General features: G+C 52.8%; 1 protein-coding gene across 1 annotated transcript; it reads left to right on the forward strand.

The window, feature by feature from the left end:
* The first annotated feature begins 1,421 nt into the window (after positions 1-1,421).
* CD82 (CD82 molecule) lies at positions 1,422-16,309 on the forward strand. The gene is made up of 7 exons (XM_083163678.1): positions 1,422-1,576; positions 3,572-3,696; positions 4,437-4,511; positions 8,559-8,663; positions 13,973-14,125; positions 15,318-15,401; positions 15,777-16,309. Exons 2-7 carry the CDS (start codon positions 3,634-3,636, stop codon positions 15,852-15,854), a joined length of 558 nt encoding a protein of 185 aa, XP_083019804.1. The 5' UTR covers positions 1,422-1,576; positions 3,572-3,633; the 3' UTR covers positions 15,855-16,309.
* Positions 16,310-16,512: the final 203 nt, after the last annotated feature.

A 16,512-nucleotide genomic window follows, 5' to 3' on the forward strand; every position in this document is an offset into this window, starting at 1 on the left:
TCCCGCGGCCGGCACAGTGTCCATTCGTGTCTGAAAACGGGGACGCGTCTTAATTTGCATAAGCTGCACCCTCATTTGCTTACACCACACCCCCTTTTCGGACGCTCGCGCGAGTCTCCCTATTCTCTTATTGATAAAGTTGGGAGGTATGAAGTCATCAGCCTGATGGTCAGCAACCTGGAGTCGCAACCCCATGCTGAGAAAGGGTGGGACCCACTTTGGGGTCAGGACCCATAGTTTGAAAACCTCTGGGCTAGAGTCGTCTTTTGGTTCCTGTGAGGGGAGGCGTATCCGCGCTCAGCGATATAATACGTTCAGAATTCACATGTCTGTTTATTGGAAATCTAAATCTACAATTCACAGAAATATAAGGGGAATAAGATCCAATAACAAGGTGCTTGTACACCATCAAATATAGATAGTGATAGACAGGAGATGTGGGCACAGGGGACACTGTCCAGTATATATAGTGATAGACAGGAGATGTGGGCACAGGAGACACCGCCCAGTATAGATTGTGATAGACAGGAGATGTGGGCACAGGAAACACTGTCCAGTATATATAGTGATAGACAGAAGGTGTGGGCACTGGAGACACCGCCCAGTATATACTGTATAGTGATAGACAGGAGATGTGGGCACAGGAGACACCGCCCAGTGTAGATAGTGATAAACAGGAGATGTGGGCACAGGATACACCGCCCAGTATAGATAGTGATAGACAGGAGATGTGGGCACAGGAGACACCGTCCAGTATATATACTCCTAGGAGCGTGGTGTAGGTAACGATCGTGGGTGATGGCCATTGGAAAGGAATCTGAGGGCAACCAATCGGGGCATATCGCCCCTGTCCGCAATCTGATCTATGCAGCCTCCACAGAGCCCAATCCTTAATGTTGTGGCCCTGGGGCAGCACAGGGAGATGCGATCCATTCTGCAATGGGGTGGCATACATCATAGCTGAGCCGGGATGCCATGTGGTATTTAGAATATGCTTCAGTAACTCCTGAAGTGGTCTCAGAGTGCAGCATGGGCCGGGATGGTAAAGAAACTACTGGAGAATTTGCCATTCTGATGCAGTAAAGGTGGATGTAGGGGCACGACCACCGCCCGTGAGATCGGGTTCCCTTCTGGCCACATATGCCAGCAATAAATGAGTGTGATTCCTATAATGACGTTAGAGCCCACGTAGGGCTCCTGTACCCCGAAACCTCTACGTTCCGGCTATATAACGGGCATTCTGACATGGTCTCTGGTTCCATAATCATGCCAGCCTGAAGGAAAGTCTCTTGTGCGCTACCACACGCATTGTAATTGTCAGGCGATCCCTCGCTGCGCTTCTCTCCCTAATCCTGCCCGACGGGTTGGTCCTGTTTGCAGCAGGGTGGCATTAACCGTAAAACTCATAGCTCCAGACCGGTTTCTCCATAGAAATGGCATAAATGATTCTTAATAATTCACCACAGTCACACACTGAACCCCATTGCCCCGATTTCTCCCCAGATCCTTGGAGCGGTGATCCTCGGCTTCGGAATATGGATCCTCGTGGACAAGACCAGTTTCATCGCTGTGTTACGTGAGTGTGCGATACAATGTATACAGCTGTGTTACGTGCGTGTGCGATACAATGTATACAGCTGTGTTACAATGTATACAGCGGTGTTATGTGAGTGTGCAATACAATGTATACAGCTGTGTTACGTGCGTGTGCGATACAATGTATACAGCTGTGTTACGTGAGTGTGCGATACAATGTATACAGCGGTGTTATGTGAGTGTGCAATACAATGTATACAGCTGTGTTATGTGAGTGTTCGATACAATGTATACAGCGGTGTTACGTGAGTGTGCGATACAATGTATATAGCGGTGTTACGGAAGTGTGCGATACAATGTATACAGCGGTGTTATGTGAGTGTGCGATACAATGTATACAGCGGTGTGTACGTGAGTGTGCGATACAATGTATATAGCTGTGTTATGTGAGTGTGCGATACAATGTATACAGCGGTGTTATGTGAGTGTGCGATACAATGTATATAGCGGTGTTACGTGAGTGTGCGATACAATGTATACAGCTGTGTTATGTGAGTGTGCGATACATGTATACAGCTGTGTTACAATGTATACAGCGGTGTTATGTGAGTGTGCGATACAATGTATACAGCTGTGTTACAATGTATACAGCGGTGTTATGTGAGTGTGCGATACAATGTATACAGCTGTGATACGTGAGTGTGTGCGATACAATGTATACAGCGGTGTTATGTGAGTGTGCGATACAATGTATACAGCGGTGTTATGTGAGTGTGCGATACAATGTATACAGCGGTGTTACGTGAGTGTGCGATACAATGTATATAGCTGTGTTATGTGAGTGTGCGATACAATGTATACAGCGGTGTTATGTGAGTGTGCGATACAATGTATATAGCGGTGTTACGTGAGTGTGCGATACAATGTATACAGCTGTGTTATGTGAGTGTGCGATACAATGTATACAGCTGTGTTACAATGTATACAGCGGTGTTATGTGAGTGTGCGATACAATGTATACAGCTGTGTTACAATGTATACAGCGGTGTTATGTGAGTGTGCGATACAATGTATACAGCTGTGATACGTGAGTGTGTGCGATACAATGTATACAGCTGTGTTACGTGAGTGTGCGATACAATGTATACAGCTGTGTTATGTGAGTGTTCGATACAATGTATACAGCGGTGTTACGTGAGTGTGCGATACAATGTATAAAGCGGTGTTACGGGAGTGTGCGATACAAGGTATACAGCGGTGTTACGTGAGTGTGCGATACAATGTGTATACAGCTGTGATACGTGAGTGTGTGCGATACAATGTATACAGCTGTGTTACGTGAGTGTGGGATACAATGTATACAGCTGTGTTACGAGAGTGTGCGATACAATGTATACAGCTGTGATACGTGAGTGTGTGCGATACAATGTATACAGCTGTGTTACGTGAGTGTGTGATACAATGTATACAGCTGTGTTACGTGCGTGTGCGATACAATGTATACAGCTGTGTTACGTGAGTGTGCGATACAATGTATACAGCGGTGTTATGTGAGTGTGCGAAACAATGTATACAGCTGTGTTACGTGAGTGTGGGATACAATGTATACAGCTGTGTTACATTGTATACAGCTGTGTTACGGGAGTGTGCGATACAATGTATACAGCTGTGTTACAATGTATACAGCTGTGTTACGGGAGTGTGCGATACAATGTATACAGCTGTGTTATGTGAGTGCGCGATACATTGTATACAGCTGTGGTACGTGAGTGTGCGTTACAATGTATACAGCTGTGGTACGTGAGTGTGCGTTACAATGTATACAGCTGTGGTACGGGAGTGTGCGCTACAATGTATACATCTGTGTTATGTGAGTGTGCGATACATTGTATACAGCTGTGTAACGTGAGTGTGCAATACAATGTATACAGCTGTGATGGTTACTATAGTACACAGGTACAGTTCTCTATGACTAGGTCCTAATGTGGAATATATCTGCCCAGTGTTAAGTGACTGTTCCTTCTCCTGCCCACAGAGAACTCCTCTTCATCGCTGAAAACAGGCTCGTACATCCTGATCGCAGTGGGCGGGTTCACAATGGTGATGGGTTTCCTGGGCTGCTTGGGAGCCGTGAATGAGGTCCGCTGCCTCCTGGGCCTGGTGAGTACTCGCGTGTCTCCGTGCTGTAAGCAGGCGGGAATGACATAAATAGCATTGTAGCACAGTGGTTAGAACTGCCAAATGGGTCCAATTCCAACCAGGGCGTAATTTGTAGGTGCTATAAATAGATCATTAATATACTTTAGACTTTTCTGTGCGGCCTATAAACATGGAGTTTGGCCTAGTAGGAGGCAAATTAGTTCTGGGGAAGAGAAGGCAAATAATGATTTGTGCGCACTGGAAGCATAAGAAACAGTGGCAGCATTTTATACTTTCACCCCTTAAAACAAAGTTAATCTCATTCTTTTACCTGGTTCTACCCCTCACCAGGGGCAGATGTATTAATCCTTAACAAGAGATATAAAGTGCTGGGGTCACCTGGACCCCACCTAACCTCTGTAGGCAGCATTTAGTGTCACCTGCTCTGTGCGTGGCTCCGCCACCTACCTGCTCTGCAGGCGTTCTCTCTGTGCGTGGCTCCGTCACCTACCTGCTCTGCTGCCGTTGGTTCTGTGCGTGGCTCTGCCACCTACCTGCTCTGCTGCCGTTAGTGCTCTGCGTGGCTCTGCCACCTACCTGCTCTGCTGCCGTTAGTGCTGTGCGTGGCCCTGCCACATACCTGCTCTGCTGCCATTAGTTCTGTGCGTGGCTCTGCCACCTACCTGCTCTGCTGCCGTTAGTTCTTTGCTTGGCTCCGTCACCGGCTCGTCCACATCACTCGTCCTCTCTTTATGTTTCAGTATTTCACATTTCTGCTGCTGATCCTCATCCTGCAGATTGTTGCTGGAGTCCTGATCTACTTCCAGAAAAATACGGTAAGTGACCTAAGACCTCCATTGGTCATATCACTAACAGTCAGTAGGACGGGTATGATTGCATGTGTGATCCTGGAAGATTAGGTTCTTAGCCCATGGTTGAAGCCTGCAAAGCAGTAATGGGAGGGGGAGGGGGTCTCACCTGGAGCCCGCAGGCTGTGGGGGCGGGGCCACTCAATATTGTACCCCCTTTATCTGCCCATGGACTCAGGGGTACCCTTGTGTGACACAATGTGGTGATCCTGCGCCCCCTTAGTAATTCTTACAGTAGCAGTAAGCATGACCAGTGCTGGGATAAGGGTGAGGAGGGTCCTGCCCTCATACCACGCCGCAGACTGTGACCGGTGCTGGGATAGGGGTGAGGAGGGCCCTGCCCTCATACCACGCAGCAGACTGTGACCGGTGCTGGGATAGGGGTGAGGAGTGCCCTGCCCTCATACCACGCCACAGACTGTGACCAGTGCTGGGATAAGGGTGAGGAGGGTCCTGCCCTCATACCACTCAGCAGACTGTGACCAGTGCTGGGATAAGGGTGAGGAGGGTCCTGCCCTCATACCACGCCGCAGACTGTGACCGGTGCTGGGATAGGGGTGAGGAGGGTCCTGCCCTCATACCACGCCGCAGACTGTGACCGGTGCTGGGATAGGGGTGAGGAGGGTCCTGCCCTCATACCACGCCGCAGACTGTGACCGGTGCTGGGATAGGGGTGAGGAGGGTCCTGCCCTCATACCACTCAGCAGACTGTGACCAGTGCTGGGATAAGGGTGAGGAGGGTCCTGCCCTCATACCACGCCGCAGACTGTGACCGGTGCTGGGATAGGGGTGAGGAGGGTCCTGCCCTCATATCACACAGCAGACTGTGACCGGTGCTGGGATAGGGGTGAGGGGGGTCCTGACCTCATATCGCGCCACAGACTGTGACCGGTGCTGGGATAGGGGTGAGGAGTGCCCTGCCCTCATACCGCGCCTCAGACTGTGACCGGTGCTGGGATAGGGGTGAGGAGGGTCCTGCCCTCATACCACGCAGCAGACTGTGACCGGTGCTGGGATAGGGGTGAGGAGGGTCCTGCCCTCATACCACGCAGCAGACTGTGACCGGTGCTGGGATAGGGGTGAGGAGGGTCCTGCCCTCATACCACGCCGCAGACTGTGACCGGTGCTGGGATAGGGGTGAGGAGGGTCCTGCCCTCATACCACGCCGCAGACTGTGACCGGTGCTGGGATAGGGGTGAGGAGGGTCCTGCCCTCATATCACGCAGCAGACTGTGACCGGTGCTGGGATAGGGGTGAGGGGGGTCCTGCCCTTATACCACGCAGCAGACTGTGACCGGTGCTGGGATAGGGGTGAGGAGGGCCCTGCCCTCATACCACGCAGCAGACTGTGACCGGTGCTGGGATAGGGGTGAGGGGGGTCCTGACCTCATATCGCGCCACAGACTGTGACCGGTGCTGGGATAGGGGTGAGGAGGGTCCTGCCCTCATACCACGCAGCAGACTGTGACCGGTGCTGGGATGGGGGTGAGGGGGGTCCTGCCCTCATACCACGCAGCAGACTGTGACCGGTGCTGGGATAGGGGTGAGGAGGGTCCTGCCCTCATACCACGCTGCAGACTGTGACCGGTGCTGGGATAGGGGTGAGGGGGGTCCTGCCCTCATACCGCGCCGCAGACTGTGACCGGTGCTGGGATAGGGGTGAGGAGGGTCCTGCCCTCATACCACGCCACAGACTGTGACCGGTGCTGGGATGGGGGTGAGGGGGGTCCTGCCCTCATACCACGCAGCAGACTGTGACCAGTGCTGGGATAGGGGTGAGGAGGGTCCTACCCTCATACCACGCTGCAGACTGTGACCGGTGCTGGGATAGGGGTGAGGGGGGTCCTGCTCTCATATCGCGCTGCAGACTGTGACCGGTGCTGGGATGGGGGTGAGGGGGGTCCTGCTCTCATATCGCGCCGCAGACTGTGACCGGTGCTGGGATAGGGGTGAGGAGGGTCCTGCCCTCATACCACGCTGCAGACTGTGACCGGTGCTGGGATAGGGGTGAGGAGGGTCCTGCCCTCATACCACGCCGCAGACTGTGACCGGTGCTGGGATAGTGGTGAGGAGGGTCCTGCCCTCATACCACACAGCAGACTGTGACCGGTGCTGGGATAGGGGTGAGGAGGGTCCTGCCCTCATACCACGCCGCAGACTGTGACATTTGTTTACAGCCATATAAAGATTTTATCATGAAAACTTCCTGTATACATGACTGTGACATGTGCGGGTCCTGTATACATGACTGTGACATGTGGGGGGTCCTGTATACATGACTGTGACATGTGGGGGGGTCCTGTATACATGACGGTGACATGTACTGTATGATGTGACTGTGACGTGTGCAAGGTCCTGTATACCAGACTGTGACACGTGCGTGTCCTGCATACGTGACTGTGACCAGGCCAGAGGGCACCAATGCTGGGTTAACCCCAGAAGCTTTGCCGGGAATTCCGCCAATGGTGCATGCGTGATATAATATCAGTTACAACCGGTGCTGGGGGGGTCGTCAGTGTTACGTTCTAGCACCCGGTCATATGTAATATAGAATTAGTGCCCGATCCAGGTGATGTATACGGAGTAACAAGTGGAAATGTGTTGTCTTATGGAGGAGATGTCCATAGAACTAATCAGCTGGTAGCTATGATGTATGTGCTACATTGTATACAGTTATATGTGCTGCATTCATACAGACCACAGATGGCTCGGCTTCCTCTGCCCACAGTAGGTGTGACATTTCTCAGTACGTCTCTGTATGACCGTCCGTACTTCCCGGTATTGGTGTCTCTGTTGCAGTAACAGGATGTGGGCTGTAGGTTACCGTATGATCAGTGATAGTGTTACGTGTGGTGCAGGGAGCAACACGCTGACGCATTCCCCTGATATACACTCTACATACGTGCAGACGCTGTCCACTAGTCATGGTGCATCACTGGCAACATCTTTTGTAACCTAGAACGTCTTCAATGTACCTGGAGAATAAGTCTGTCTGGGGTTTGTCCTTGCAATGAGTCTGTTCTTTGTACCTGTTACTGAATATGGCTGTAGAGCAGGGGTGGCCAAACCTGCCCTCAAAATCTACCAACAGTCCCTGTTTTTCAGGCAACCTGTGGGGGATGCAGTTACAATCCTGGCGTTCAGAATCCCGACGCCGGAATCCCGACCGCCGAAATGCCGACACATTCTCCCTCCGTGGGTGTCCACGACACCCCTGGAGGGAGAATAAATTATTGTGCCGAGTGTAGTGAGGCACCGGGCCCGCTGCGTGGCGAGCGCAGCGAGCCCGCAAGGGGGGGGGGGGTGATCCACGTCCCCCCCTTGTCGGCATTTCGGCTGTCGGGATTCCGGCGTCGGGATTCTGAACGCCAGGATCCCGACCGCCGGGATTCAATACTGAATCCACCTGTGGCTCTATAGTAGGAATGAATGCAGCAGGTTTGAAAATGTGACGGTTAGTAATGACTACAGCTGTTAGGTGATGTGGAAAATGTGGACCGTTGGTAGATCTCGAGGACCGGTTCGGCCACCCCTGCTCTAGAGTATTAACACGCATGCCATTCTAGTTCAGCATGCTACATGACGCATACATGCTTATGTAATTATGGGTATACAGAAAACCCCAATATATAAAGATAAAAAGCTTAAATGGCAAAGCATGCTGTGTCAGTTATCTATCTTCTGGGTGTGGGAATCCACAGCCGCATTTACCTAGGAGACCGCAGATCTCTCACTCTCACTCAGACACAGGCTTTTGCACGGCCACTCGCTGAGTGTGAGAAAGTCAGCAGAGGAGTTGTACTAAGCCTTGGAGAGATAAAGCTCCAACCAGCCTGCTCCTACCTGCTTTATCTCTCTCCAAGTACATCGACCCCCAGGTTTGCTTTCTCGATGCATTAACTCCGTAGTAACATGTATATATGTGTGTTTTTGTTCTATACGTGTCATTCTCTGCTTACATCACATGTATCCCCAAATACTAAATCGAATTCTTTTGTCTCCCCAAAAACAAAGCTTAAAAGTGAGGTCTCGTCCATCATTCATAAACTGATTGTGGATTACAACCCGAGTGACACTCAGACGAGTGCGGAGAGTACCTGGGATTATATCCAGTTTAACGTAAGTAGCTGGGGGGTCCATCCAACATTATTGTTGGGCCCTTATGCTGTACATAGGTTTCTATCATTGGTTTGGCCCCAGCTATATGGGATGGTTACAGGTGGGTATTACAGTGGGTTGTGGCTGAGCTGGGGGGATGGTTACAGGTGGGTATTAAATGGAGTAGTGGCTGAGCTGGGGGGGTGGTTATAGGTGGGTATTACATGGGGTAATGGCTGAGCTGGGAGGGATGGTTGCAGGTGGGTATTACAGGGGGTTGTGGCTGAGCTGGGGGGGGGGGGTTACAGGTGGGGATTACAGGGGGTTGTGGCTGAGCTGGGGGTGGTTACAGGTGGGTATTACAGGAGGTAATAGCTGAGCTGGTTGGATGGTTACAGGTGGGTATTACAGGGGGTAATAGCTGAGCTGGTTGGATGGTTACAGGTGGGTATTATAGGGGGTAACGACTGAGCTGGGGGGATGGATACAGGTGGGTGTTACAGGGGGGTAACGGCTGAGCTGGGAGGGTGGTTACAGGTGGGTATTACAGGGGGTAATAGCTGAGCTGGTTGGATGGTTACAGGTGGGTATTACAGGGGGTAACGACTGAGCTGGGGGGATGGATACAGGTGGGTGTTACAGGGGGGTAACGGCTGAGCTGGGAGGGTGGTTACAGGTGGGTATTACAGGGGGTAACGGCTGAGCTGGGGGGGTGGTTACAGGTGGGTATTACAGTGGGTAACGGCTGAGCTGGGTGGATGGTTACAGGGGGTAATGGCTGAGTTGGAGGGATGGTTACAGGTGGCAATTACAGGGGGTAACGGCTGAGCTGGGGGGGATGGTTACAGGTGGGTATTACAGGGGGTAACGGCTGAGCTGGGGGGATGGTTACAGGTGGGTATTACGGGGGGTAACGGCTGAGTTGGGGGGACGGTTGCAGGTGGGTATTACGGGGGTAACGGCTGAGCTGGGGGAATGGTTACAGGTGGGTATTACAGGGGGTAACGGCTGAGCTGGGGAGATGGTTACAGGTGGGTATTACAGGCGGTAACGGCTGAGTTGGAGGGATGGTTACAGGTGGGTATTACGGGGTAACGGCTGAGCTGGGAGGACAGTGACAGGTGGGTATTACAAGGGGTAATGGCTGAGTTGGCGGGATTGTTACAGGTGGGTATTACAGGGGGTAACGGCTGAGCTGGGGAGATGGTTACAGGTTGGTATTACAGGGGGTAACGGCTGAGTTGAAAGGATGGTTACAGGTGGGTATTACAGGGGGTAGCGGCTGAGCTGGGGAGATGGTTACAGGTTGGTATTACAGGGGGGAACGGCTGAGTTGGGGGAACGGTTACTGGTGGGTATTACGGGGGGTAACGGCTGAGCTGGGGGATGGTTACAGGTGGGTATTACGGGGGGTAACGGCTGAGCTGGGGAGATGGTTACAGGTGGGTATTACGGGGGTTAACGACTGAGCTGGGGGGATGGTTACTGGTGGGTATTACGGGGGATAACGGCTGAGTTGGGGGGCTGGTTACAGGTGGGTTTTACAGGGGGTAACGGCTGAGTTGGGGGGATGGCTACAGGTGGGTATTACAGGGGGTAACGGCTGAGTTGGAGGTATGGTTACAGGTGGGTATTACAGGGGGTAACGACTGAGCTGGGGGGATGGTTACTGGTGGATATTACGGGGGGGTAACGGCTGAGCTGGGGGGATGGTTACAGGTGGGTATTACAGAGGGTAATTGCTGAACTGGTTGGATGGTTACAGGTGGGTATTACGGGGGGGGGTAACGGCTGAGATGGGGGGATGGTTACAGGTGGGTATCACAGGGGTAACTGCTGAGTTGGGAGGATGGTTACATGTGGGTATTACGGGGGGTAACGGCTGAGCTGGGGGGATGGTTGCAGGTGGGTATTACAGGGGGTAACTGCTGAGCTGGGGGTGATGGATACAGGTGGGTATTACGGGGGGTAACGGCTGAGCTGGGGGGATGGTTACAGGTGGGTATTACGGGAGGGGGGGGGTAACGACTGAGCTGGGGGGATGGTTACAGGTGGGTATTACGGGGGGTAACGACTGAGCTGGGGGAATGGTTACAGGTGGGTATTACAGGGGGTAACGACTGAGCTGGGGGGGATGGTTACAGGTGGGTATTACAGGGGGTAACGACTGAGCTGGGGGGATGGTTACAGGTGGGTATTACGGGGGATAACGGCTGAGCTGGCGGGGATGGTTGCAGGTGGGTATTACAGGGGGTAACTGCTGAGTTGGGGGGGAGGGTTACAGGTGGGTATTACAGGGGGTAACGGCTGAGTTGGGGGGATGGTTACAGGTGGGTATTACAGAGGGTAACGGCTGAGTTGGGTGGATGGATACAAGTGGGTATTACAGGGGGTAACGGCTGAGCTTGGGGGATGGTTACTGGTGGGTATTACAGGGGGTAACGGCTGAGCTGGGGGGGATGGTTACAGGTGGGTATTACGGGGGGGGGGGGGTAACGGCTGAGCTGGGGGAATGGTTACAGGTGGGTATTACGGGGGTAACGGCTGAGCTGGGGAGATGGATACAGGTGGGTATTACAGGGGGTAACGGCTGAGTTGGGTGGATGGATACAAGTGGGTATTACAGGGGGTAACGGCTGAGCTGGGGGGATGGTTACTGGTGGGTATTACAGGGGGTAACGGCTGAGCTGGGGGGGATGGTTACAGGTGGACATCACAGGGGTAACGTCTGAGCTGGGGGAACGGTTACTGGTGGGTATTACGGGGGGGTAACGGCTGAGCTGGGGGGATGACTACAGGTGGGTATTACAGGGGGTAATTGCTGAACTGGTTGGATGGTTACAGGTGGGTATTACAGGGGGTAACGACTGAGCTGGGGGGATGGTTACAGGTGGGTATTACAGGGAGGAACGGCTGAGTTGGGGGAACGGTTACTGGTGGGTATTACGGGGGGTAACGGCTGAGCTGGGGGATGGTTACAGGTGGGTATTACGGGGGGTAACGGCTGAGCTGGGGAGATGGTTACAGGTGGGTATTACGGGGGTTAACGACTGAGCTGGGGGGATGGTTACTGGTGGGTATTACGGGGGATAACGGCTGAGATGGAGGGATGGTTACAGGTGGGTATTACAGGGGGTAACGACTGAGCTGGGGGGATGGTTACTGGTGGGTATTACGGGGGGTAACGGCTGATCTGGGGGGGATGGTTACAAGTGGGTATTACAGGGGGTAATTGCTGAACTGGTTGGATGGTTACAGGTGGGTATTACGGGGGGGTAACGGCTGAGATGGGGGGATGGTTACAGGTGGGTATCACAGGGGTAACTGCTGAGTTGGGAGGATGGTTACAGGTGGGTATTACGGGGGGTAACGGCTGAGCTGGGGGGATGGTTGCAGGTGGGTATTACAGGGGGTAACTGCTGAGCTGGGGGTGATGGATACAGGTGGGTATTACGGGGGGTAACGGCTGAGCTGGGGGGATGGTTACAGGTGGGTATTACGGGGTGGTGGGTTAACGACTGAGCTGGGGGGATGGTTACAGGTGGGTATTACAGGGAGTAACGACTGAGCTGGGGGAATGGTTACAGGTGGGTATTACAGGGGGTAACGACTGAGCTGGGGGGGATGGTTACAGGTGGGTATTGCAGGGGGTAACGACTGAGCTGGGGGGATAGTTACAGGTGGGTATTACGGGGGATAACGGCTGAGCTGGGGGGGGGGGGATGGTTGCCGGTGGGTATTACAGGGGGTAACTGCTGAGTTGGGGGGAGGGTTACAGGTGGGTATTAAAGGGGGTAACGGCTGAGTTGGGGGGATGGTTACAGGTGGGTATTACAGAGGGTAACGGCTGAGTTGGGTGGATGGATACAAGTGGGTATTACAGGGGGTAACGGCTGAGCTGGGGGGATGGTTACTGGTGGGTATTACAGGGGGTAACGGCTGAGCTGGGGGGGATGGTTACAGGTGGGTATTACGGGGGGGTAACGGCTGAGCTGGGGGAATGGTTACAGGTGGGTATTACGGGGGGTAACGGCTGAGCTGGGGAGATGGTTACAGGTGGGTATTACAGGGGGTAACGGCTGAGTTGGGTGGATGGATACAAGTGGGTATTACAGGGGGTAACGGCTGAGCTGGGGGGATGGTTACTGGTGGGTATTACAGGGGGTAACGGCTGAGCTGGGGGGGATGGTTACAGGTGGACATCACAGGGGTAACGTGTGAGCTGGGGGAACGGTTACTGGTGGGTATTACGGGGGTTAACGGCTGAGCTGGGGGGATGATTACAGGTGGGTATTACAGGGGGTAATTGCTGAACTGGTTGGATGGTTACAGGTGGGTATTACGGGGGGTAACGGCTGAGATGGGGGGATGGTTACAGGTGGGTATCACAGGGGTAACTGCTGAGTTGGGAGGATGGTTACATGTGGGTATTACAGGGGGTAACGGCTGAGCTGGGGGGATGGTTACAGGTGGGTATTACAGTGGATAATGACTGAGCTGTGGGGGATGGTTACAGATGGGTATTATGGGGGGGGTAACGACTGAGCTGGGGGGATGGTTACAGGTGGGTATTACGGGGGGTAACGGCTGAGATGGGGGGATGGTTACAGGTGGGTATTACGGGGGGGAACGACTGAGCTGGGGGGATGGTTACAGGTGGGTATTACGCGGGGTAACGGCTGAGATGGGGGGATGGTTACAGGTGGGTATTACAGGGGGTAACGGCTGAGCTGGGGGGATGGATACAGGTGGGTATTGCAGCGGATAATGACTGAGCTGGGGGGATGGTTACTGGTGGGTATTACGGGGGGGTAACGGCTGAGCTGGGGGGATGGTTACAGGTGGGTATTACGGGGGGGGGGTAACGACTGAGCCGGGGGGATGGTTACAGGTGGGTATTACGGGGGGTAACGACTGAGCTGGGGGGATGGTTACAGGTGGGTATTACAGGGGGTAACGACTGAGCTGGGGGGATGGTTACAGGTGGGTATTACAGGGGGTAACGACTGAGCTGGGGGGATGGTTACAGGTGGGTATAACGGGGGGTAACGGCTGAGCTGGGGGGAATGGTTGCAGGTGGGTATTACAGGGGGTAACTGCTGAGCTGGGGGGGATGGATACTGGTGGGTATTACGGGGGGTAACGGCTGAGCTGGGGGGATGGTTACAGGTGGGTATTACAGGGGTAATGGCTGAGTTGGGGGGAGGGTTACAGGTGGGTATTACAGGGGGTAATGGCTGAGTTGGGGGGATGGTTACAGGTGGGTATTACAGGGGGTAATTGGCTGAGTTTGGTTTTGTTTGGCTCACATCTACTGTTTCCGGTTGCAGCTGAAGTGCTGCGGTTGGACCGGTTACCAGAATTGGACAGAAAACCCAAACGTTGGGAACCGCACTGATTACTACCCCTGCTCCTGTGTCGCTAATAACACGAGTGAGATGTCTGGATTCTGCAATACCACCGTCCCGGCTCTATACCCGGTGGTGAGTCCCGTGTCCAGTGTGAATTCTCTCTGTGTTGCAAGGGATAATCGCACAAAATTAAATTCCCAGCAGAGGCAGCCATTGTCTGGGGAAGTCTGCTTAGTTCTCAGTTAATTGAAAGTACCTCGTACCTGTTGTGTTCATTCTAGTACCCTGCACTCTTCAGAATCGGTTGAGTTCCTCTTTCTGGACTGGGGTGTCACTCTCTGCTGTGGTGCTTCTAGCTCGGTCTGGTCTGCATCTCCATTCTGAAATACAGACCACAATGTGTCAGAAGCAACATAGCGACACCCCGTGCGAGAGAGAGGAACTGCGTGGGTACCTCACTGATGGCTCCCGGTAGATTAGGTCTCAGCAACGATCATTTATGAAGCTGCACATCACGTACCGAGTGTCCCTGGTAGGTACATGGACCTGCGGGTGGCATTGTCTGGGAAGGGACAGTGGCATCAAATCCACGCTAAATGAGAGATGTAGCAAATGAAGATGTTGCCCATAGCAACCAAACTGCTTCCAGCTGTCGTTTTATAGACTGTCAGGTCTATGATAGCCAGAAGATGATTGGTTGATGTGCTCATTTCATCTCCCTCCAAGGTTTCCCCTAAAGCACCCACCAGTGTTATAATTGGTCCGGTCAATCTGTGATGTCATCACAATGATGTAATTTGCTGCACCGCTATGGCAGTGGATTATTATATACCCAAGGTGATGGTTCCCATAGTGATGATCAACAAGGCTCACTGTCAGCGGTGTGGGGCCATTGTGGGAGTCACTTGCAGAAGTGATGGGGGCTCAATAATGTTACATGCATGGTGCAGCTTATGCGTCACTGATTGTCTACATTCTACTAAAGCTATGGGTCCTCCCATAAAATGGCTGCCTCCCCTCCATGCAGAGACAAATGGGTCGTCCCATAAAATGGCTGCCTCCTCTCCATACAGAGAACATATGGGTCCTCCCATAAAATGGCTGCCTCCCCTCCATGCAGAGACAAATGGGTCGTCCCATAAAATGGCTGCCTCCTCTCCATACAGAGACCATATGGGTCCTCCCATAAAATGGCTGCCTCCCCTCCATGCAGAGACATATGTGAATTTTTTACATTGCTCCAAACTGTATTTGTTGTCTTGTGAGGGACACTTTGTGCGATTACGGAGTGACCTGGTTACTGAGCGTCTGCTTTGTGTCTCAGGGCTGCGAGGCGCAGGTGGAGAGCTGGCTGCAGGACAATCTCGCCATTATCCTGGGAGTGTGCGTCGGCGTGGCTGTGGTAGAGGTAAGAACTGGAGACACTCCTGTGTGTATGAGAGAGGTAGTGTCCACCATCAGCTTCACTTTCACCAGTGAACGGCTGCTCTGTACTCCCAATATGGGTGTGGATTATTACATAGACGGTGTCTAGATAGACAGTTAATTGGTCGACAGTCAAAAGGTTGACATGAAAAGGTCAACAAAGGTCCATTGTTAGACTCTAGGTGGGGGGGGGGGGGGGGATTATATGAGTGTGGATTATTACATATACAGTGTCTAGATTGACCGATTCAAAAAAAGGTGTGGGTGTGTGTGTGGGGGGGGGGGGGGGGGGGGGGGGGGCTGATGCTGTCAACCCGGAGCTTTCCCCGACACACCTCACCCCCTCTTCTCTCTCCAGTTAATAGGTCTGATTCTGTCCATGTGTCTCTGTCGAAGCATCCAGAACGAGGACTATACCAAGGTGCCCAAGTACTGAGGAACCCCCGCGTCCCCTACCCGCCAGATGGAAGATGCGAGGGGGCAAGGGCACAGCCCCATCACCATCATTCCATCCCCTGAACGCGCCGCCATGTATATCTACTCCCCCTGTGTACAGATTACAGCGCAGGACCGTGAGGTCACGGTGATCCCACCTCTTGGACCATCGTCTGCTCTTCTGAGAAGGGAATCGCCATCTTATATAGTGTAGAAATTGTGTATAAAGATAATCAGATTGGATAGAAGAAGAGAACAAGCACCGGGCCCCCTGTGGTTCTCCAGCCGCCGTGGAACTACAGGTGCCAGCACTTGGAAGCTCTGCAGCCGCTGAAGAGCCACAGGGTGGCACAATACTTTGTATAGTGATATGTAAGAGAATAACGGAGCAGAGTTATCTAATAGAAACTTTTATTTCTGTATAAAAATAGTTGTAAATAAAAGTGTGGTACCGAGCTTGTGTAAGTGGATGGGTGGTTACCGTGGTATCCATAGCGGTCAGTCGGACGTAAGCTTTAATTTTCTAAACGGTCCTTATGAACTTATTTGCTATTGCGCTTAGTGGCGTAACTACTTTAAGGCAGCCCCAGCTGCCGCTTGGGGGAACAAGCAGCAGTGGGATATTTGTGGGCGCCGGCACCCGCTCTACACACTGACAT

Source organism: Crinia signifera, chromosome 11, assembly GCF_055691185.1.
Source record: "Crinia signifera chromosome 11, ASM5569118v1, whole genome shotgun sequence".
Taxonomy (NCBI): Eukaryota; Metazoa; Chordata; class Amphibia; order Anura; family Myobatrachidae; genus Crinia; species Crinia signifera.

Coding starts and splice junctions, on each gene's coding strand:
- CD82 (XM_083163678.1), top strand. CDS start 3,634: ATGGTGATGGGTTTCCTGGGCTGCTTGGGAGCCGTGAATGAGGTCCGC. Junction 14,126..15,317: donor TCCCGGCTCTATACCCGGTG/GTGAGTCCCGTG, acceptor TTTGTGTCTCAG/GGCTGCGAGGCGCAGGTGGA. Junction 15,402..15,776: donor TCGGCGTGGCTGTGGTAGAG/GTAAGAACTGGA, acceptor TTCTCTCTCCAG/TTAATAGGTCTGATTCTGTC.